Source organism: Dysidea avara, chromosome 3 (assembly GCF_963678975.1).
Source record: "Dysidea avara chromosome 3, odDysAvar1.4, whole genome shotgun sequence".
In the NCBI taxonomy this organism is placed as follows: Eukaryota; Metazoa; Porifera; class Demospongiae; order Dictyoceratida; family Dysideidae; genus Dysidea; species Dysidea avara.
Window position 1 is genome coordinate 13,534,909 of NC_089274.1, and position 25,643 is coordinate 13,560,551.

The 25,643-nt window shown below is 36.7% G+C and overlaps 1 protein-coding gene and 1 long non-coding RNA gene across 2 annotated transcripts; one reads left to right on the forward strand and one right to left on the reverse strand.

Annotated features, from left to right (window-relative positions):
* Positions 1-1,085: 1,085 nt before the first annotated feature.
* Positions 1,086-2,253, forward strand: LOC136249468 (uncharacterized). Its single transcript, XM_066041482.1, has 3 exons — positions 1,086-1,610; positions 1,665-1,916; positions 1,977-2,253. The coding sequence occupies exons 1-3, from the start codon at positions 1,455-1,457 to the stop codon at positions 2,148-2,150; spliced, it is 582 nt and encodes a 193-aa protein (XP_065897554.1). The 5' UTR covers positions 1,086-1,454; the 3' UTR covers positions 2,151-2,253.
* Positions 1,087-17,296, reverse strand: LOC136249471 (uncharacterized). The gene is made up of 3 exons (XR_010698231.1): positions 17,167-17,296; positions 16,797-16,828; positions 1,087-2,121 (listed from the first exon to the last, which is right to left on the reverse strand). It is a non-coding gene; the product is annotated as an uncharacterized lncRNA (long non-coding RNA).
* Between the last annotated feature and the right edge of the window lie 8,347 nt (positions 17,297-25,643).

Genomic DNA, 25,643 nt, shown 5'->3' on the forward strand with positions numbered 1-25,643 from the left:
CAAACAATGGGGCAGTTACAAGTTATAGTTAAAAATTACTGTTATACCCAGTTCCTGCAAGCTCACAAACTTGCTGGTGTTTTGCAGAATCAAGTTCAAAGGCTTCAAGTCTACCAGTACAATCTGTTATTATATGTGGTATGTAGCTGTTAAATTGATCACATACAGTAGTGATTGAATTTCATTTGAATGGTTGATGAAACTGTCTGAAGTAGTGTCGGGAGGTATTTAGGTATTAGTAAATAGTTATTAGTTAATATACGTATTTTTCAGGTACCAATGTGTCTTTTTAATACTGAATACCGAATTTAATGTAGTAATTAAATTTTTGGTGGTTTAGTGGTACATGGCCATACATGAAGTTAAGCCCCATACAACATTACAACCATTTTTATGCTGCAGACAAGAGCAGACTTATTTGCCTATTTGTGTTGGTCATGAAGTATTCACAATAGTTTTTAACTTTTGGGGATACTTCTAACTTCAAACCTTACTTTGTTGTACATTCGTCATTTCATTTGTTCCATTAACAGATAACTTTTACTACTAGTACAATGTCAGTATAAGTGTGAATAATTATAGCTAACCCATGCTTTTAAGTAAACTATAAAAATATCAAGGTATTTTTCCTAATACTGTAAACTGTCCTTCAAAAATACATTACCACCCATCCCTATAGTCTGAAGCCTGAATAACTATACTAAACAGTCTTATTAACATTAAACACACACACTGTAAATCATAATAGTGAAACAAAAATAATATATCACTGGAAATATACAGATACACCGGCTATGGGTATATGCATCTTTAAAGCTAATACAAAATCAAACCTACTATAGTGTAGCAGTTTCTACAAACTTCTGAGAACACCAGAGTATGAAAAGAAATCTATGCAAACTTCTTATGCAGTTAGTCAGTCACACACAAGCAAACTAACTGTACACTAACCCCCTATATGTATACCACATGCTCAGAACATGCAGTTCTACAGTAATGAGCCTAATTATAAACACAATATTAAATGATGGAAGACAGACTATATGGGAACTAACAAGTGGACCAATAGGTGGGTTTTGGTTGTAACTATATGCACAATCAGTAGAAACCAAACTGAATACACATGCAATGGCAGCTATAAAAATGTGAATGAGGTTAGAAAATGCATGATTATAAACATTGTTCACAAAGATGTCAATTTGTTATCATTTTAATTTAAACACTTCATTAACTGTCTGTATACTATAGAATGTAGAAGTAATAACATCCTGGAAAGTGCAGAACTATTCTAATTTTCAGAACTGGCTACCATGTTGCTAGGATGTAACCAGGTTCTTTGAGGCACTGTAGTTTAGAATGTGACATGATACTGTATATAAAAGAAACTCCATTTGAGAATGGTGCAATGAATAGTCAAATCTTGATTTGAACAGTACAAATATTAGTAAAGAACAATGTCTCTACAATTCGTGTCCAGTATACTTCTCTTTATGACAATTTGCTGTGTACATGGCACACCAGTAAAACGAAGCATCTGTCCAAGCAGTGGTAATGAAACAACATTCTATTGTGTATCACTGAGGTTATCCAACCATCTTGAATACTTGAAGGTATAGTCATTACGAACTCTGTAACATGTGTGTCAAAATGTATTCTATGTTTAGGAATTGGCTGTACAAACGGAAATTGATAGTACATTCAATAGAGATAAGATCAGTTTGGTGCTCCAGCAACTTGATTTTATTTGCAGATTTTATACAGATGCAATGGCTATTAAAACTGAATTACAGCATTCTCTATTCACTGAAAATTATGCCTCTGATGGCGAAGAGGGACTGAATACAGAAGCTGTCAAAAACGTTACAAAGGCATTGATCTATCTTCAAACTGCAACAAGTATTCTTCAAGATGTGAAGGTATTTGTATAGCAATGTACATGTGTAGCTGTGTTAATACTTTACTTGGCTACTTTCCAGAAAAACATATCCAATGAACGATGTATTGAATTCAGTCATGATGAGTACAGGAAGATCTACACACTGTTGGATGATGACATGAACAAATCTGTGTTAGAGGTAGCTCATCAGTACAGTTTAAAATGGATCAAAACACGAGATTACCCTGAGGATATACTGTCACATTTAAGTTGAATATAGACTATATCACTGTACATTTATCAGTATCTATAGAGTACCATATATGACTATAGCTTTCTGTGGTGTACACAATATCATAAAATTTTTAATCATGATGATATATAATTACAGTTACACATTGAAATTGTGGCAATTATTAGTAAATTAATGGTTATGATAGCATGTTTGAGCTTTATGTTAATGAAAAAATGATTGAGTGATTGAGAGTTACAATTAATGGTATATGTAAATTCATAAGACATAGGCTAACACTAGGTTACTATGTATATGTTACCATGTATTGGACTGCCATTTACACTAAATATTATGTCTGCACATACATTATAATGCAAAGGCACTGACAGGTGTGTCTATTATGATCTGGGTAACATATTGTGTAGCCTTCAGTGATCTTATACTGCAGTTGCACCATCATAAATTGCTCAAAGACCCGTTCTACCAACTCAGTTAATTCCCTTTTGCCCTACCTGTTCTCTTCTAATGGAAAACTTCTGGCAGTGGTTTGCTGTTAAGAAAAACATTCAAAATTTATAGTCATAAAAGAAGCATGAAAAATGGTGATTATTCAAAAACAGATTCTCTTAGAACTAAACAGAACTTTTCTCGTGTGGCTAAAATACTGTATAATACGTTGTGTTATAGTCAACCCCACAATAGGGTTGAAACAGATATATCCATACTATCCAGATAGTGATTCAAAGCCATCAGAATAGCTTCTAATAATTTAAAGCATTTTTATGTTAAATCTTCCTTGATATGTACATAGCTTCAAATTTTATCATTACCATACTTAAAATTTTCATACAGGCTATATATGAATGTGATGTTTACTTCTATTCTAAAGTACTAGTAAAATAAGCATGTTCACTATAAAATATACAAAGTTTTTATAGCAATTAATGATGTCACTATTTGTACAATATCCGGAAATATTTTGTTCAGGATATTCGGAAAGTAAAATTGCTATCCATTTCAGCCCTACCCCACAATCAGTTCCTACAACCACATCTACAACAAGTGATGCAACATTTGTTCAGCAGATTGAGGTACTCTGATAGAATTTTTCGGAGAGACTTCTATACTGCTTTAGTAGATAGGAGTCTTGAAATAATTATAAAGTAAAAGTTAATTGTCTTGCTGGGTCTTTATGATTTGAAGTATTTGTATGATGGTATTGATTTTAATAGATACTGCATGAGTATGTGGAATTGTAAACTGACTAGTGAACTGAGGACATAATGTCACAATGCATACAGTTTTATTGAATTCCAATGATACTTACGTGATGAGAAACTAACGTGCCAGCTACTTGCATCATTGTAAATGCCAAAGTCGATTGTATTTACTACTAACAAGTAAGAATACAGCGAATAATAACACAGGTACCTGAAATTAAGTTTATTGTAAGTAATGTGCTATTGTAAAATTCACCATAATATCAGTGGGACTTAGTGAAACGATTTCTACACTTTTCTGAAAATAAACACAGTGCACAGTCCAAGCAATACAAAGGTTCTCACATCACAATGACTGGATGGGTTGATTCACGTGGTGACTGGGCCCATAATCCTAGCTTACCACAACCTGTCAGTGCTTAACCCACTAGAGCAACACGACCAATAACTTCGAGGAACAACATGACTTATTATTGATTGAGTACAAAATTCACTGAGCAGCACACGAGCTGGCAAATCTATATTGTAATGTTCCAGAACTTGCATGATAAGTTAATAACCCAGATTACAATAAACAATTACATAATCATTCATTACAACATTTAGGAAGTAGCTGATCAATGTCAATGTTCCCATCATAATTTTGATGGTGTGGATTCAAAGTAGTGCCCATGGCCAGACATAACTATAGTGGGTGCAGTACACCCACTATAGTTATGTCTGGCCATGGACACAGCAGTGATTGACCAGAAGTCAACGACATGATTAATACAAGTGTACAGAAATAAAGCTTAATTTAAACATTTACTTGCATTTTAGTGTGGTCTAAGTCACATGCAGTAGTATTAGTATTATTAATGGACATTACAATATACAATTATAGGCTCAAGGCCTTTGAGTTTGTCCATATCCTGTTATAGTCCAATAATTATCGAGTCTATTCTTAAAATCATTAAGATTGTTGGTTATCACTACACAATTTGGGAGGTTGTTCCAAGGGTTAATCTCACGGTTAGAAAAATACTTCTGTCTTATTTGTAAATTTGAGAAAGATTTAAACAGTTTATAAAGTTATGTCCTCTGCCCGCAATCCGAAAAATCAACTTCTACAAATCAATCCCTCTACCATTGTGGGATGTTCATTGTAGTATCCCATTGCTTGATCCACCGTGAAACCGGAGGCACGATTGTTGTCTTCACAGAAATATCATTTTCAGTATCTCACAAGATGCAAGGTTTATTTTTTAAATTTCGTGCTCCACACAAAGGACCGGATGAAACTTGCTACTTAGCCAAATCGTATCCAGAGTTGTTGTAGTTGAAAACTACGCACAGAAATAAGTTAATGATTTGCTGGGTGCCCGGCACAGGGTTGCTTTCTTTGAAAAAAACAGACAAAGAAATACGAAGTTTCGAATTCAAACTGTCCTACCACCCAGGGCAAGAGAAGCCAACTATTCCTCATAGTGTTTCGATACGGTTGGGTGCATAGTCTGTTTATGCTGTTAGTTTGGAAAAGATCTGAGACTTCTCACCATCTGGGTGACGAGCGTCAAAATTTTCTGCAGCATCAAAGAATTGTGTCACTCTTTCTAGCCATTTCCAGCGCTTCTGCAGCCACAACAATCATCAATTATAGACTAAAACTATGGAAAAAGATGTCCCTGAACGATTGGTAATAGCGGTTGTCAATTATTGTTTCATCCGCAGCTTCCACGCCTCGCTCTAAGCTATGCATCAAGGGAGGCAGCAAAATCGTCCAAATTTGACTTCACCTCTCACGCTCCACAACAGCTTCAAGTTTTCACTAGATCACCCTACATCACCATTATGCTTCAAAACACCCCAAAACAAACCGAAAAATGTACAAAATCTTTCATTTTTGATTCGAGCTGGGTGGACTGTCATGCTACAACCGGTCCCCCCAAAATCGGTCCCCCCGGACCAGTTGCAGCAACCATACTTGGTCCCCCCGGACTACTTGCAGCACTGCAACTTGTCCCCCCCGGACAACTTACGCCGCCACAGTTGGTCCCCCTCTGCCATAAGTGGTCCCCCACTGGCTTTATCATAGACTCGATCATAGATCTTTGAGAAGGGGTGGGGCTAGGCACAAAGTGCCCCACTGTGCCGACTTAGCTTCCCGTTCCACTGTGGCCTTCGAGCGGGTGGCCCTATAATTGCACTGAGTATGCGTACGAGATACTCTAATAGAGCAGTCAGTAAATACTCTAATAGAACAGTCACCTAACATCTACAGTTGTATTGGCACTGCTAAGGATATCTTGCAAATGAAATGCATGCGATCTTCCATATGTCATTCTTTATGTCTATATAATAATAATAATAATCTGCTGGCATGATTGTCACTCTATACAACTCTTGATCAATGTAGTCCACATAAAAAGCAGTATGATCTAAACCATTCAAAATATTTTGTCCTGCAAAAAGCTTTAGTTTCTGGGGGGCACAGATCCCTACTCCATATACTGGTGCACCCCCTTTGATAAACCCTGGATCAGCTGCTGTAAACATTAGGGTAAAAACACTATAGCTAGCTATATACATATAAACTTGCAGCTTAATTGTGACAAGATAAATTACATATAAATGACATAATAACAAAACTTTAGCTGATACTATTATTAGCAGCTAACTATTAGTGTTCACAGTATTGAAGTTGACTGGCACAATTCACTGGCAGAACAAGAGGCTACTGGAGGTTTATCAGTTGTGATGCCTGAGCATATAATGTACCCACATCCACACATTACAGCTACAGTGCTATCTAAATGATGATGAAAGTATAATGGTTTAATACACATCACATAAACGCAATGATAAGAGGTTCTTGGAAAGGTAGTCTTATGTCATTGACATGAAGCATGACTAAATTAGGAGCCAGATTTTCATACAAGTACAGTATCACAATTACTGCATGATCTCATGCACAACACTATAATGCAGTCCACAATGAGCTGATATTGTAGTCATTAAGTCAACAGGAAGGTCAGTGCCATCTGAATCAATAGTTATAGCATGCAGTTGTAAACTGGAACTGCAATTTCACTATCTTTAGTTAAAGTACTTGAGTTGAGCTCTTTACAGCTATTGACCATATCCTGTACAGTCAAGGAGTATAATGCACAAGAAGGGAATATCATAATATCAAGCAACAAAGATACCATGCAGATATCATTTTCAAGGATAATTGTTTGCAATGATCATGTGATCAATAACTAACTTACTCACACTTAATCAATAATATTATCTTATATTGCATGTATACTCTTTTAGAGTCATGCAACTTTGAATCAGCTTGTCTGTATCAGTGACCTCTACTGACTCCACACACACACAAGTCTGTTGACAACTGCTAAGTAACATTACTGCATGAGTATACAGTATCTGCTGTAAATGTACCTGATTTCATACATAAGTATAAGTCCTAAAATGTTAATCCTAGCTTGCTGGTTGTCTATAAATCAGTTGCTCCAAGTGACTGAAAAGCACATCAAAGTGATTAACAGGTTTTAAAACGGAGAATCTAAATACATAACTGAACAGATGATTTCTTATTCTCAACTAGCCAAGTTGTGTTTACTGCTTACGCTCATTGCCAGAAAGACAGCCTTTTATTTGCATTAGTTTTCGTTATTCTCTGCTAGGATTGAGCTAATTATGCTTTGAAAATAGCCTATATTATGCATTTGAGCAGTGCTCAAAATCCAGCCTGTTATACTCAAAATTTAAACATTTTTTTTTGAACATCGAGAGGTGGTCAAGTTTGAATAGCTACCACATCGATTTTTGAAACTGAGGTAGCTATATAATAAATGCTGCAGTGTTTAACCAAGTAAATAAGGTATAAGATATGGCTTAGCCTAGTATAGAACAATAAAACTATTGTGTGTGGTGATTCAATTAAACTATTATTTGTTACACTTTAAGTTTACTAACTTATTGGCTTGTAAGAACCACTTAATGTCATCATACTGCATTAGTTCTAGTATCATTAATGGAGAGTTTAAAGTTTACACACTAAGACTAGAATAGAACCCTTCAACTATATAGCTTGCCTGTATATACCATTTTCAATGAAACTGACATTTTAGTGCATGCTGGCTTTTTCAAAAAAATTATTGTCTATAGCTATTGAAGCTGTGTATGAGGCGTGAAACATGCAGCTATAGTAGTTTCTGATCACTGACCAAGCCCATATCCAAGTGAATTAATGATTTTCACTAATGGTAGCGGAACAGCTGTCTAACCCATAGCTATACTCCAGCCTAAATCAGAGTATAGAGATTAAATCATGTTTTATTATAGAACTGAGAAAACTATAGCCAACTGTTCAGTTGGTGTGTCATGACCTCTGGTAGCTAAGTGGAGATGGTAAGTTGAGCATTACAAGTTACACCAAAGTGATAGAGGTTCCCAGAAGGTTTTAATATTTGTAGCCTCTTATCTTACTGTCACATACTGCTGGCAACTGTATGTGGATGCCTGACTACTGCATGACACTAAGCCATGTGACTGCAGTTCTATTTAAGGATTTGACTGACTGCTCTATTAGTATGTTTTGTTAGTATTTTTGAAAGGGGGATTGAAAGGGACACCGGTGCCCACAACGCGTTACAATGATTCAGGACTCGTATTTCGTGGAGAGCAGTGCGTTTTGATCAAGACGTTGAGCTAGTACTGACTGGGAAGCTGATACTGAAGATTTCATTGGGGGGACCAGCTGCAGCAGGGCGGACCATCTGCAGCAACTTTACATGGTCCGGCCGGACTACTTGAGAGGCGGTAGTTGGTCCGGCCGGACCACTTGCGGCGGGGGACCACCTGCAGCGTGACAGGACTCCTGCAGGCCCGTAACCAGGGGGGGTTCTGAAGAACCGCCCTCTTGGAAAAAAGGTCCACAATTTCAGTAAAAGGTCCACAATTTTAGCAAAAAGGTCCACAATTTTAGTATACAAGTCCAAATTTTCAGGAGCAAAAGTCCATTAGCTACAGTTTACTAGATACCACTATAATAAGAGGCTAAAATAAGTGCTCCGAGTAACTCATTCAGTGCTTGCATTAAATGCAATGCAAGATCGAGATACTCTAATAGAGCAGTCAAACACTCTAATAGAACAACCACTCTAATAGAACAACCACTCTAATAGAACAACCACTCTAATAGAACAGTCACAATTACATTTTCTTTTAAAAGCTACTTAATTTACATGTAGATTGTCTAAGCCGAGCTTTCATTAAAATATAAGATTTTGGTGGACAAGCCCCTCCATGCAGAGCCCACGAATAGCATCCATGCTTCAACTCCATGCAATGTGTAAATTTCATTGTTTAAGACAGGTGGGGACTATTCTACGGAACGGAACGGAACGGAACGGAACGGAACGGAACGGAATGATGGACTAAACCACGGAACGGAACGCTTTCTCAAATTGAAGCTTGCAACTTACCATTGCTGAAATTTCCCTTATAAGTTAGCAGTGGCATCTCCAGTGGGTGATTAAACATAAGATAAAAAGAATTAACGGATCGATTGTGGGTTTTTGTTGGTTGTCATTAGTAACGAAGTATTATTGTGGGATGAGCTGTATCAGTGATGTTCATCCATACGGAAGGGAACTTTATGTGAGCTGTTTTTCTTATTTAGACTTTAGAAAACAGTCTGGGCCGGTCTTTCAAGTCATAAGTCAGTGTATAAATAAAGCAAGCAGGAAGATACTGGTAACAGGAAAAAGCCAGCTGAATTAAAACTTGAAGAATTTTGTGCAGTGTGTGAGGAGCAAATATTTTGGCAGACCACAAGGAGGGTATATTCTGCAAACATCACAGAAGTGTGCATGGAGTTATTTATATATTAACAGCTGGTGCAGTGGACTAATGCCGTATTCAATAGTGAGCTGATTTTATCTGTTGCACAATTCAAGGATATGTCTGCCTTGAATCAGGCTAAATGCCAAAACTCCAAGATCAGCCAAATCTCTATTATAAGCTGCATGTGAAACCATTCCCGTAGCCACTAGGCAAATGTGATTTGGACCAGGATGTGTGTGTAATTTCAATGTATCTAGTCAGACCTGAAATGGAACACTCACATTAATTACATACCACCTAAGAATCCTAGGATTTCTTAAGTGTAACATTTCACTTGCTTCACTTCAAACAAAACAGGTTAAATTTGTTCGTTTATTTTCAAGTGATTCCCAGTCCAGCTGGTCCATGAAATTACAATGGGATCACATGTATTTGTAAGTGCGGGCTGTCCTGTGTTGGATCTACTCTAGAGTTGAAATTTCAAGGTAGACTCACTGCCAATGTACTGACACTAGTACTGTTGTAGCACGTTTAAGTGGAGGACAAATGAAATAGTAATGCTAGATTATTTATGTATACAAATTTTTCATAATGAAATTGATATCCCATTTTGATTTGTACTTCCACTTTGCAACATATTCAAGAACAAGAAGCTACCACACTTAATCTCCAACCACTGTCATTAATTAACCAAGATCTCACTAGTCTGTAATTCACCTTACTGTAGTGATTTTATTGATTCATCTGTATGTTTTCTTCATTTTCCTTTGAAGTTGTACCAAGAATTCATAATAAGGTGGAGAGTGTCTAACTTGAATGCATTCACCAAACACCCTGCTTAAAGTAACACCTCGGCCTTATTTCAGAACAAAGGCTTTACCTTCTTCAGCAACACTAATCAACAGTTTTCTATCCCCCAGTAAAGGTGTTGATTTGATGAAAGGTGAACTTTACGCAGGGTGTTTGTACGGCCATACTGAGAGTTAGACACTCTCCCCCATACAAATCAGTATTACGAACTCTTGGTTGTACAGTATAGGTAAACAAAGATAAGTTTCTCTCCCATCTTATTCTAGGATTTCTATAGACAAGGAAAATTCAATTATTTGTATACAGGCTCAAAATTGAGAAAATATAAAGAAAGTGAATTAATATTATACAGTCAGTTTGCTTTTGGATATTTAATGTCTCCAACCACAACAAAAATTCGATGAATCCATGCATCTCATCACTGGTCGTCTGGCATTCTGAAAGTGATACCTCACTCAATCAACCACATATTCTGTTTATTAGACTGAATAAAGTCATGATTACCTAAACAATCACTTAATTAATGTTTTATAATTATCCTATTCCATTTTCCTGGAGGTTCCACTGATAAAATACAATTTCAGCAATGATAGCAGCTAGCCAAGCTGCAAGTTGATTCAGAAAGCATTCCATTCTGTAAAATAGACCCCATCCAGAATTCAACTCAGTACTCAGGCTGAGATATCTGACAATAGTCCACTACTCTGTTAATGAATCATTGATGTTCACACAATATAGCCTCCTTGAGGTATCTGAATGTTTGCTCCTCACACACTGCACAAAATTCCTTTAGATTCTACTTAGACTGAGTTGATTCAGCTTGTCACCATACTTGTTTCCTTTGTAGTGTAGCTATACACCTACTGATTTATGCCGATTAGAAAGGCTGGGCCTCAGACTGTACATTCGAAAGTCAAGTAAGTAAAAATAACTCACATACTAGTAAAAACAAGTCATGCATTAAGTTCCCTACTAGCTATATATATCCGAAGATGAACACACTGAGTCAGCTATTCCCACAATTAGTACTTCGTTACTAATGACAACCAACAAGAACCCACAATCGATCCTTAAATTCGTTTTATCTTTCTTGGGGTACGTTTGATTACCTGCTGGAAGTGCCACTGATAACTTGTACAGCAATGGTAAGCTGCAAGTTTCAATCTGAGAAAGCATTCCGTTCCGCAGTTTAGTCCATCATTCCGTTCCATTCCGTTCCGTTCCGTAGAATAGACCCCACCTTTAAGACACCCTTTGTTCTGCTACACTGCCCCTGTTGATCATGGCAGAGTGCTCAATCTTTCCCATTCTTATTCATTGTGACATTCCAATATATTATATTTAGACACATGCATGTGCAGATGGTATAATTACAGTAGCAGTAGAGATATTTTTCCAGATATCATTCATACAGCTGGTCTTCAGCTTACCTAAAAAAAATTGTTATTTTTATTGACTGAAATGCCACTAAATTCAACCTTTTAGTATCTGTTTTCAAAAAATTTTCTGGGGGGCATGCCCCCAGACCCCCCTAGATTGGGTGTGCTTCGCACACCCAGTCTCAGTACCTTTATTAATCATCATGCAAGTAAAGGTCCACTTTTGGTCAAAAAGAACCCCCCTTTCAAAATTCCTGGCTACGGGCCTGTCCTGGTGAGCTGCTGGTATACTGCATCATATGAAATCACAGAAACACCAGCTACTACTACTACCAAACGTTTTGAACCATCTTTTATCATCATTTTAAACAAAACTAAGTGACCAGTGTGGTACTGGAAAGCACTTTGGTACCATTGAGAGAATCCCTTGAAATGACGCACGAAAATTTTGACGTTCTTCACCCAGATGGTGAGAAGTCTCAGATCCTTTCCAGACTAACAGCATAGACAGACTATGCATCCAACCTTATCACATCACTATGAGGAAGAGTTGGCTTTTCTTATCTTGGCTGGTAGGGCAGTTTGAATTTGAAAATTTGTGTTTTGTTTTCTGCTTCTTGAGAGAAAGCAACCCTGTGCCGGTAACCCAGTGAATCATTTGCTTATTACTGTGCGTACTTTTTAACTACATTAACTCTATAGATAATATCTAGCTAAGCAGCAAGTTCTATCCTGTTCTTTGTGTGGAGCACGAAATTTTAAAAATAATTTTTGCATCTCACGAAATACTAAAATCGATAGTTCTGTGAAGACAACAATCGTGCCTCCGGTTTCATGGTGAATCAAACAATGGGATACTACAATGAACATCCCACAATGGTAAGGGGATTGATTTGTGAAAGTTGATTTTTCGGATTGCGGACCCTACGGCTCTGGTCGGTATGTCTTTGGTTAGAGTAAAGAAGGAAGTGTAATTAATGGCCAACAAGCAAGGAAAATAGACCTGGATGTAACAAGAGGTGACCTGTAACCAACGAAGTAATCTTGGTAGTATAATCAGTGTTGAACGTTCTTAGTTCCCAGTGTAATACAGTGACATAAGAAATAATCCCAGGTCCAGAGGTTCAAATTATGTGACTATACCGTTCACAAACATGCACTCTATAACTCCCTGTGTGTAAGCATAACATCTACCACCAAACAATGCGGACGGTTATATACTTCCTTTAATAAATAATGCTTCCCTGTCAAGAACTTGCTTCTGTTTTGCAGAATCATGCTTTAGACAAGTTCAATGGCTTCATGACTGTCAGTACTATGTAATCTGTTATTATATGTGGTATGTAGCTGTTAAGTAGTTAATTTGCATACAGTATACATACTCAATTGCATTTCATTTTAATGGTTGGGGAATGTGTGAAGCTGGAATAGTTAACAGACAACGTGACTGACTCAGTCTTCATTACATCATAGTCTATGTATATTATAGTAAAATAAACCCATGCACTTCCACATATCATTGGAAGTATATACATGGATATGCTGGCTATGGGTGTGTGTCTTTAAATACAAAATCATGCATCGTACAAAGTATGCATCAATATTTACAGTACCGCATGACTGCTTTCTGTAGTGTAACTGCACATGCATGTATCCTTGACTTCTTAAATTAATTTGTATGATGATAATTATAATCACAGTAATTTTTATGGCTTTATTTGTGGAGAGTAATAGCAGATGGCTGTGAAAGCATGTTGGAGCTTTATATGTATAATAGTTAGATGTCAAGAACCAGGATTTAGAAAACATTAAAGCCTTGGGTTGTAGCACTCTTATTGTGCTCAGGCACTTCTAAGGGCCCGAGGGTTTTCTAAATCCCATCATGACCCATTGATTCTTGACGTTTAACTTATTTAGACTATGCAACCCGTTATTGTACCTTGAGTCGACAGCTGCATGTAAACAAGAAATATAGTATTGATTAGCACAAACAAACCCACTATGGCTCACTACTATCCGCGCATTGCCAATATTACAGGCACGTATAATTGCTGTATTTCATATCAAGCGTGAACATGAGTATGGCACTACAGGATTTACAAACCACGTTTCAGCCAAGTATCAAACTTGTGTTAGTCTAAGTTTCAGGTAATAAACAAAGTGAGTCACAGATACTGGTATGTATAAATTCATAAGATGCAGGCTACCTCTGGATTGCTACTTATTGGATTGCTAATAATTACACTGTCTGCATATATAACACTGCAAATGTACCAGTACGAGTCATGACAGAATTATATAGTCTGGGAAACATTCTGCATACATTTTTGAACTTCACTGCAGCTGTTCCATGATGTGGCAGTAGACAAAAGGTCTTAATTCACTGACCATAGTTCAAATTACAATTGAACAAAGACCATTTCTGCCAGGATCTTAACACTTCAGTTTGTTCAGTTAATGCCCTTTTGCGTTGCCTGTTCTCTTTTCCAAGGGAACACTCCTAGCATGAAAGTTGATTCATGAAGCAGCAGTTTAATGCTCATAGTTTTCAGATTGGCACTGCATCTTTACCTAGAGTTGCTAGTATCAATATCAAATGCTTTGCAAGTATACGTGATGCCTGCACAGATCTTACCAACATGTCCAAAGTGCTAGCAGCTGGCCCTCAGTAATAATTACATATTATTTACTTGTATAGCAATTTACAATTTGGATCTTTTGTTATATAGAAATATGAGTCTTCACATACTACACCTGTATATGTACGTACATACACATGTACTTCTGAGATTTGTGAGCAAAATGTATAATAGGCAAACGTGCTTTTATGAGTGTACATGAACAAAACTGTAAAATTTGTTCATCTACACATGGCAAACTAAGCTAACAGGTGATATAAGATAATAATTTGTGCGCTAATCATGTGACATCTTTTCTTTTCTTGGATGGAAGGTTTCCTTGAACCATTCCTAGCCTCACTTTCACCCAAGTCAAGAACTTATAAACTTGTAGAGTGGCTTGTGCGTGCATGTACAGCAACCAATGGTGATGTCACTCTGTGCATCTACCAAACCCACATGCACTACAATCGGATGATTGAGTGGTCTGAGTCCTGAGACTTCCTAATTACCCATTTGCTGGTTCATAAACACACTTGCTGTATATGGAATGGAGTTGTAAAAGCTTCTACCTAGAAACTAAATGGCTCAATGATTACAATACCACATTATGTCATAATATAAATGCAAAAGCCAGTAAACATGCTCTATTAACTACTATACAGTGTGCGAAATAACTTTTCAGACATGTCCTGTCGTACTGTCAGGGCATTGCAAAACTTGAGTGGACATTAAGCAATTTGACTGGACATTTTAACTTCTATTGTTTCTCCTTTCCTATGTTTCTACCACTTGTATGTTTGTATCAAACACTGGGGCCACCAATGTACTGTACAGCTGATTACTTGTCAACGACTCACTGATACTGATAGTATAGCATTTTAAAGGTAGCTACTGGCCACATGAAAGGGCTTCTATGCAATAAATTGGGCCTTTGTAGGAAAGGAACCATAAGGACTTCAGTCAGGGCTTGCCTTGGAATGATAAAGCTATGTGGTCAAACTTTGCTTATGCTGGCAGCTGCCATGGCTTAGAATATTATAATGGCTCTATCCCTAATATAAATAGATGCACTGATGTCTTGTTCATTCTAGCTTAAAAACTGGTTGTACAGGTGATCATGGATACCACAAGTAAAAGCTACTAACTGTAATCAGGTTATAAATACATTTTACTACTGCAGTACAGGTGACTGAGACAAGTAGGCTGGCACAACATAGTAAACTGTTAACCTCAGAGTACATCTTGGGCATACCCTTGTGGTCAGTACAAACCAAAAGCAAATAACTTAATTACATGTCAATACCATCATGTCTGGCCTCCCTCCTAGCCCAATGCAACACTATAAACTTTGAAAGGACATTATTTCCGTACAAATTCAATGATGACCTGACACCTAGTGTAATTGACCGGAAATTGTCCGGTGTCCGGACGTTATTTCGCACACTGCTATATCATCTTCCTATAGGGGTCTACTCTGTAGGAGTGTTTAGAAACATCTGGCAACAACATCCTGTAAACTATACTACCAATACTCAGAACTGAATGAAACTACAATGCTACTTATATGTCTCCAGGATTAATGAAACACAGCAGCTTGGAATGTAATGTTATGCTGCATATAAAATAAAGCTCCACCACATGAGAACAGTATCACAGAAGAAAGTAACAGTTTAATTTGACCAGAAAAGCTTTAACAAACAACAATGTCTCAATTGGCAGTGTACAGTGTGCTATTCTCAATGATGATACTTTGTGCACATGGTGTACCAGTTCCATCAAGACGAGATACCAATGAACAATGTGATAGATTTTACTCTAAATCAAGTGATCTATTTAACCATCTAGGAAGCATTGAGAATGTAAGTGGTCATTTTAAATACACAGTTGTGCCTATCATCATGGCATTTTCTTCTTTCAGGGTACCAGAGTTTACAGTGTAGAGATGAGTGATACATTCAATAAGAATTACATTAATTCAACACTGCATCAATTTGACTTTGCCTGTGAAACTTTTACCACTATTATGGCCATTAAACATCAACTACAACATTCCATATTCAATGGAGTATGCAGTATTGACAGCGTGATTTCAGACCTTGCAGTTACTTTGAGTTATCTTCAAACCTTAGCAGATATTATTCAAGAAGTCAAGGTAGATAGGGAAAATACATTAACCAAACTTAGCAACATGTCTTGTCATCATTCTAGAAAACTGAATGCAATGAGCAATGCATCAAGTTTGGCCATGATGAATACAGGATGATCTACTACACACTTTTTGATGATGCTGCCAACACTTCCATACTAGAAATAGCTCATAACAGCAGTATGGCATGGGCGCAAGTGCTAAAGACCCAATACTGTATATCCTGTAGCTAATAAATAGCTTTAATTGTTTTATATCATCACATATAGTTCTTTTAAGCAATAATCATTTCACTAAGAAGAAAATTATAATTTCATAAAAGAAACACTAGTGGGGTGAAATAGTAATTACGTATTATTAGAAATAAACAGCTTCCTTCAGGTGCTAAAAAACCCCATAGAAGATAAAAATCCTCGCAAATAGGCGACAATGTAAAAATTATAATTATGCTTGATAGACTGGACCTTATCCGCATTTACGTCACAATATAAAATGGTAGCGATAGCTAGTGTGGGGACTTTGTAAAGAGAGATATTGGGAGAGGTGGAATTTTGCTATGATAAAGTTTATCACAGCAAGGGTGAATACATACTTACTACTTAAGCACACTATTAAGTATCCATATCAGAAGTTATATTTCACATTGCCACAACATGTTTACTAGTATTAGCTCTTACCTTCATTATCCATTCGTTCCATGTTGCGAAAACTGCAAACATAAGCACTAATATGAAACATTTACAACATGTGATGTCATTTTGACACAACAGCCATGATAGCATGGGGACTTCATCACATAGTAACAAAAATGAACTTCTATGGACTTTATCCACAATGATGTCATGAGCACAATGTGGCTACACTATTTGGGGGACTAATGTACAAGGGGCCTATGGAGAAATTGTTTTGACCAATCATATTTCAGCCAGGGAAGGAGATATTGAGCGTTAAGCAGTTAGTACAGTTACAAGACAATACAATAAACAATTTACATTGCATGCTGAACAATTTTTTGATATGACACTCATTTGCACTTCATACCCATACCTGTTGGATACTGGTCGATATCTTCTTCATGAGTGAAATATCATCAACCAAAACAACTTCTCCACAGGCAGCTGTATATTACTCCCTCAAATAACATGGCCATCTTGCGTTGTGGATAAAATCCACTATATTAAAAAGATTTTATGACACACTTTCTGTCTACATGTGATATGTACTTTTACTGTCAGGTGGCACATCGAGGATAATAGAAACTGTCCTGTATAGAGGTAAATTATACAGTAGATTTTTTAAATCTATAGAAACTCCTTGTATACAAATAAAATATTTAAATCTACTTCAGCAATAATGATAACATTTTATATCCATTGTGGTATATTACAATCACAGGACTCTAACTTATTAATGCAAGAAAACAACATGATATAAGTCTGCGAATGTAACAGCATTAACTATCAGGTACATCGTAATGTAGCTACACAGTTAATGTATTAAAATACTATACTTTGTATAAACTACTCAAACCCACAATCAGTTTCTACAACCACATATATAGTACATGATGCAACATATGTCCAGCTGATTGAGATACTCTAATAGATTTTTTGGAGAGACCTCTATACTGCTTTAGTAGATGGGAGTCTTGAATTAATGTAAATGCTAATCAACTAGTATAGGTGGTTCCACACAATTGTGATCTACATGCAATAGCTATACCATTGCCATACGGGTTTTGCCTGATATCAAGTACAAGGAAAAATTAGAAGTATTTATGTTTGATTACGGATCAAAGAAATAAAGGTCACCTATACCTGAAGATATACAAGCGGACTTCAAGCCTGCCCATGGATTTTTTCTTCTTTCTCCAACTACTTAATGAAGTTAATGTGTTTGTTAGTTTATTTGTTAATGAAGAGTAGGCTGTAGGACCAGGTGTCCTACAGACCTTCAGCACTTGGCAAATGTGCTATAAAGTCTTAAGACTTTTAATCCCTACTTCAGTCTATATCCATAGGGATTAAATGTCCACTAGTACATCTTCAGGTGTCCCATGTTTCACTACTTTTTATTTCTGTAATCTAACTTTAATTTTCTAAGTTTCCTTGTACTTGTTTGTTTACTGTTTTGTAACATTATTATGACTGGTGAACCTGCACACATTAAAAGTATGACACAATTAAAACTTCAACATTAGTGCTATATACTATAAAGGTATTCTTCAGTGCTAGAAGAATGGTAGTCACTGATACGATACATTATTTTTTTCTAAAAGTGCAATTAAATGCATGGGCTGCTAATAAATTTTCATAGCTAAGTCCCAGCTACATATCATTCTCATTTACTGTTATATATAACAAGCTTTACATTTATCGGCTGCTCATGCATTAATTAAATTTAATAAGAAGTTCTGTATTTTTACAGTGTAGCTAGGTTGCTTACCACTTTCCTGAACTCTTTTAAAGCTTGTTATACAACAGTGCAATGAGATTTTTTAGCTTTGAAAATTTATTAGCAACCTATACATATAATTGCACTTTTAGAAAAAAAGTAACATATCATTTTATTTATTATTTATTTAATAAGGCTTTACAGCACAAGTGCTGAAGGTCTGAAGGACACCTGGTCCTATAGCCTGTTTAGAGTTGTCACATAAAGCATGTTTGAAATCATGTATCATATCATATCGGTGACTGCACATGCAGCTGTTTGGTACAGATACACTCCTTCAGGTGTATCGCACATCACTAAATTTTTAACCAGCTATTACTCCACTGCACTGTTATATAACAAGCTTACAGAATCTAGGGAACTGGTAGACAACCAAGCTACACTGTTTAAATTGCACAAAACCAAGATCTTCATATTTTTGTAACTGAACAACCAAAATATCAGCATAATATCAGTATCGTGATACAGCCAGCAATATTCCGATAATTATATTGATATGTATCACACATCACTATTTGTGACTGGATCTGGGAAAACCAGTCTTATCGCCCATGTCAGCAGATTCAGTTTTTCACCAAGAACACAAAGCTACACTAATAAACTATCAAATTTCACAATCAGAATCAGCTAGACTTGAGCGGTCTTCTTTTACTGGCTGCTTTTCCCAAGCCCAGTGGCAATCTGTACGTGTGGCGTGGGGCCTTAATGGAACTATGGTAAGTCTGGGGATGACTGTATGTGGCAAAACAGCTCCATTGTGTTGACTAAAGAGCTGTGTCGTGAATTTCCTTTTATTTAACGTATTTTTGAGGCTTGAATGGCCCATAATTTGGCCTAGTTCATCCCTACGTATTCCTCTTCAATTTTTTGAACAGCCTCTTGCCTTCCTTCTGGCCCCCGCCTCCCCGCCTCATTTGGAGCTTGCCTGATACAGTTTAAAAACTATCTAAAGTGGCTGGAAACTTAGAAGCTGGCTACTTGTACACTGGATGCTCTGGAAGGTAAGGAATTGGTGTAAAACATGTGAAAATTTGGTACACATAGATTCAACAGCTACAACACACTAAACACTTTAAACTGGCATTTCTCGATACTTTAAAATAGGCAATAAGCATGGATTTCCCTATATAGTTCATCAATGCATAAATCACAAATTGTCATTTTTAATGTGTCCCCAGTTATGTACTTTTGCCACCCTGGTTGAAATGGGGAAGTGCTAACTGAAATTCTTTCTGGTTGCTGAAGTACATTACTTACAATTTATAGGACATTTCACTCTATATTTCACATTTTCTCTTCTGCTTGCTTTCATAAACAAAGTCTGTTTGTAGGCTTTGTCTCACTCATTGTGTATACATTAGTACTAACGGAGTTTTGTGAGAGGAGTTGCGTTTTTGTGAAATTATCGAAAAAGACATTTTCTACTAAAAATCAACAAATTCTGCAATTTGTTCTAATGGATGTCTTGAGTTTTTACAAGATGCCCAGGGTATATAACAAATTTTAAAAGATTTGATATAATATTAAGAGACAAAGACCAGACACGTACGAAGAAATTGAAATGCAAGAAAAAGCAATTACAGTAGTATCCTAAGTAACCAACATGTCAGATAGTGGAGTTAGCTGTAGTACATTGATGGTGAAATTCCAGAGTGACATGCTTTGTAGTTATGGTGTAAAATGTAAAAAAAGAACACATTTTACAAAGTACATGCTTCAGTGCACTATATGAATCCAAGAAGAAAGTTAGCAAACAATACAGTTTTCATGACCTGTAGAGTATGTTATGAATTATAGAAAGTTAATTTGTAGTGACAGTTATCACACAATTTGTGGCCCAGAATTTGCTGGAAAAGGAGAACAATTAGCTATTTGAGCAATAGATAGCTGATTTGCATAGCTATGTATCTAATTGTTATTCACAAGTATAGCCTGAGGTTTTGTCAAATATTCGTGATTGAAAGCATCGATGTTGAGTCACTGAAAAATCTAGCCAAGGATTTGTTGGACTTATAGTGGTAAATAATTGTGACCTGAAGCAGTCTTATATAGCCTTTCCAATTAGCATAAGAAAATGGCACGCATAAAATGTTTTAATCTTTGGGAGATAATGGTAGTCTTTAAAATCCACTAAAGGCTTACTAGCATGTTCTTTAAAATGGTTAAAATCCTGCTAGCAGAAAGACCTCAGGCATTGCAAATCTCACTTTCGATCATCTCCCAAATAGGAGAAAAATGGAACTCTATAGTACACAAGTTATATTCATTTACATAACTTTGTCTGGTATAGCTGGATGAATGAGGGAATACATTTTCTAAGAGGCTATAATTGGATATCTACTGAGAAAATTTTAAAATTAGGTCTCCTAGGTTTGAATCTGGGAGCATTTTCATAGCTATTTTAGCTAACAAATGTATGCTTTGCAAAGATTTGGTTAGATAAGCCTATTTGATGGTAATATAAAGTGTACTGAACATAAGGTAGCATTGCAATAATTTACAAAGATTGTCAGTTAATAACATCAGAACCATGACTGTTCTATTAGAGTAGTGACTGCTCTATTAGAATATCTTGATCTTTAGCACTGAAATCCAAGCTTATATCTCATTTTCTTCACAGTCTACAGTTTATAGTTGTAAAGTGCATTTATAACTGATGTCTTTTTTTTTGCCTGTTGATTTCTGTACTTCTGAATACAGTGTGAAAGCATGATTCCTGTTTCTGATGCCAATATAGTCCTGTCAAAGGGGGAAAGAAAGAGGCCAATGGGGGCAAAGGCAAAGCCCCTGTTGGCCTCCCCTCAGATCCGCCTATGAATGTAACAGTGTTTAATATGAGGTGCAGCTACACAGTTACTGTATTAAAATGCCCTACCTTCTACAAAAATACTCAAACCCACAATCGGTTTCTACAAACACATCTATATAATAAATAATGCAACATTTATGATCAGATCGAGATACTCTAATACAATAGAATTTTTTAGAGAGGCTCCTGTACTACTTTAATAGACCATGGGAGTCTTGAAACAACAAATAATTATACTGTACCTCCTATCTCCAGTTGAGGGAGCATGTGACCAAGATGCTAATAAAGCATGAGGCAAAGCCAAGTGCTTTATTAGCATCGAGGCCAAGCGCTGAATGCTTTATTTTTCATATAGCACGAGCAAGGCAATGCTTTAAATGATTTATGGAACTTCCTAGTCATGTAGCTTTCACCATACACTAGGACTTGCAATTAACACTTGCTGCACAAATTATTAGCAGAGTTTAACAAAGTAACTCATGCGTACGTAGTTCACCATAGTTTGGCATGGTAGACATTCATCATGTATTTTGGCAGGTTTTCCTCACATCCCACAATCGATTCTATTGTGACACATGGTGAAGTATTTCCGTGATATCTCCAAGACTTGTCCGTTTACATTAACAAACATAACAGCAACATTACCTTCTCCCATCCATCATTGAAGCATTTAGGTATGTCTATAAAAGCATGCAATCCAGTGGTAGAACTCGTATTTACTGGGGTGATTGACTGCTCAGCACAGTAAGCTATCAGCCTTCACCAGCTTGGGTGATTGGCATAAGTGCCACGAGCTATTAGCCTGCACTAGAGCACGTGGGCAACTGTGCTTTATTGCATTGTAAAGAGTGCTTTATTTCACTGCAAAGTGTGCTTTATTGTATGATTAAAGCACTCTTTATGGGCAATAAAGCACTGTTCACTGGCGTAAAGTGTACTTTATGAAATTTAAAGTACACTTTCTCTTTGATCTTGCCCACGCAAAGTTCTATAAATTTTAGTTAAGAGTCATTGTTATTGTAGGGTTCCAAAAATTAAATTAGTTATAGTTATTAATTGTTAACAATAAGTCAACCCATAAAGTTATCGTTATTGTTGTGCACTATTGTTATTTGTTACTGTTATTGTTTTTGTATATAGCCATGGCATGCATGCAAGAATTAGTTTGTAAAATGAAACCTCTAAGTGCAACATTCTATAAAATTGGCAATGTGGTTACCATTTATATAGGAGGTGCATGGCTATTTTAAATGTTTTACATTGATTTTAATGATGAGAGAAATTGTTTTTGTCATGAAGTGAATACACAGTGGAAAACTTGATATGAGATAACTACCAAATGCATGTGTGTGTGTCAAACATAATGTGTGAGAGCTGTGTCTCCATGTATATACTTTCGAGATTTAAAGTATTATGTTGTGTAGAATGTAGCACAAGGATCTAGTGAAGGCAAGAACATTTGCTAGGCAGGTGTCTTAATTGTTGAGAAAAATGATCCAGTGTATTGTGCCCGACACACTAAAGCATGTATGGTGCAATCTCTTGCAACCTACTATTACTTTAGATAGGATATATTCTAAAAAAACGGATTCTTCTATCTCTCTATAGGGACATATCCACCATGGACAATTGTTTGTAGTTGTTTGATACGTAAATGTGAGGACCGCTAGTGGCGAAGTGGTGACTGCCACATGTTGTAGTTTCTGAATGCTGATTCTTCGTAACGGTTTTGTTTTTCTGTAAAATCACACCATTGGGAAGTACAAACACAATCTCTGGGGGTTCCTATATAATTATGTTGTGTGGCAATGTGCGCTTACTGTGACTGAATAAGAACAGCTTACACTGATTACTATCAAGATAACATAACATGATAGTATTATATCATAGCTGTAGAATAGGAGAATATGGCTGCAACACATAGCTACAATACATGGATGCATGGAGAGTTATAAAAGCCAGAATGGAACGAAACCAATCGGGGCACGTCACACCAAGTAGAAATCGTTTTTTAGCAGATTGTGCACCGTTTCCAATTGCCACACAGTATAATTGTGCTAGAGTTAGTTTGCTTCTATTTAGGCATGCAGCTAGAAATCATGCAATGATTTACAAGGACTACTAGATGTCCTCTTCAACGTTGAAACCGGGTCACTACTGCTGACCCGGATGACCCACTGACCCGGATTAATTAAAGCCGAGACGTGTTTCAGCTAGTCTCGGGCGAGCGAACGAGTCTACATTTTGAGCGTTTGATTCGTGTTGAGTAAATATTGCAACTTCAACCTAGCTGTAGGTTGAAGACCAAAAAAAAAAAAAAAAAAAAAAAGTCTTCACCTACTGACAATAGCTACCCCTCATCATAGATACCCTCAGTTTCGTGCTACATACTGCACTTACTAACAAATAGGCGTTGCTGAGCATATGTTGGTAATGCGATAAGTGGGCGTGGCTCACGAAAGAGCTACGCGATAGCGTTTATAAGTTCCACGTCGTCAAACGAACAATTTCGTTTCTCACGTGATCCAATCCGGGTCAGACCCGGATAAATTGTAAACCGGGTCAGACCCGGATAAATTGTAAACCGGGTCAGACCCTGATGACCGGGAGAAAATGTGACCCGGATGACCCGACCCGGTTTCAACGCTGGTCCTCTTTTCTCCTGCTTAGCTAATTGTTTTATATATATATATATATATATATTTTTAATGATATTTAATCAGGGAAAATAGTATCTATTATAAAAATTTACAAGAGTTAACTACAGTGTATGTTAGTGGCTGTGAATTGCATGTTTACAAAAATAGTTTAGCAGATTAAATTATCGTTTTCAGTGTAGGTGATTGTAAAACGCATTCTTGTAGTGAGCACTAAATAGAAATTTTCAGCAATTTCTAGCATGCCTATAAATAGAAGAAAACTAAGTCTAGCACAATTAAATAGTTACTGTGTGACAGTTGAAAACGGTGAACAATCTGCTATAAAAGAAATTTTCTGCTTGGCGTGCACCCGATTGATTCCGTTCTGGATTTTAAAACTACCTTCATCATTGCAACTCATGTATGAAGTTCTAGTTACCAACTAGCTATACCACCTGCTATGCACCCAACTACAGCTTGCACCCATATTCCTCAAAGGAGAAGGAATAAATCCTGGGAAAAATACATACATAATTATTGATAGTGAAGCAGAAGTGATTTCAGCAGTTTGAAATCATATCCAAGTTAGCTATTCTTCAAGAAGTCAAAGTATAGACACGGCAATGTCGGCAAATAGTTACATATTGATCACACTTAGCAACATGTCTTGTCATCATTCTAGATGATGAGCAGTACATTGAGTTTGGTCATAATGAACACAGCTTCTGTGCATACACCCTGACAAGGCAGCAGCAGCCACCTCAGCAGCAGAGGATATAAAAGCAGGCTGAGTTGTGCACCTGACAAAGAGGTACAAGTACGCGGATGACCCAATGGGAAATCAGGGTGATAAATGTCTCCAAGATGAGACTGGTCAGAAGAGGTGATACATTGAATGCATGCCGTCCTCCGTAACCTGCCAGTGAATAGTGCATTCATTTAGGACTGAGTATCGATATCATGCATATATATGTCTCAATCATTTGATACAAAGTATTCATGCATGGTGGCCAGACTTAACTTTGTATTATATAGTGGATGCCAAGGGTGGATGCATGCAGTGTTTGACTACAGAGATGCATGCAGTACTTGACTATAGAAGTCAACAATGCAAGACATCATTTACAATTACATAAAGCAACACATTCTTGGTACTATATAGCTGGTATGGTATAGAAATATATGCTGGTAAGGAAATGGAAATATGAGGTGACTTGCATGTATGTATAGCCAAGTATAAGTACTGCTGAATTAATTACCTTGTATGCACACTTCAAAAGTGAAGCTTTTTGCTATACTGTATATGCATGCACACATCACTGCATGCATATATAGCTACATTATATTTACTGCATATGTATATAGACTGCACGTGTGAAGAAAATATCAATGAGTGATCTTGCATGTGCTGGTCTGGCACACAGTGCAACCACCAACATTGTCTTGTAGCTATGGAAACAGAACTTAAGAGAAATTATGTGTGGTAACTTTTGAACTTCCATTACCAAACTCATGTGCTCCACATACAGTCCATGCTGAAGATTTGATGTCATGCATTCAGCCCTCATTCTCTTTTCTATACAATTATAATGTAGTTTAATGTGTACAGATATTATTACTAT

What these genes read in the sequence shown, in the direction of transcription:
- LOC136249468 (XM_066041482.1), top strand. Translation starts at nt 1,455, where the DNA reads ATGTCTCTACAATTCGTGTCCAGTATACTTCTCTTTATGACAATTTGC. An exon ending in ACCATCTTGAATACTTGAAG is followed by an intron (nt 1,611 to 1,664) that starts GTATAGTCATTA and finishes TTCTATGTTTAG; the next exon opens with GAATTGGCTGTACAAACGGA. An exon ending in GTATTCTTCAAGATGTGAAG is followed by an intron (nt 1,917 to 1,976) that starts GTATTTGTATAG and finishes GCTACTTTCCAG; the next exon opens with AAAAACATATCCAATGAACG.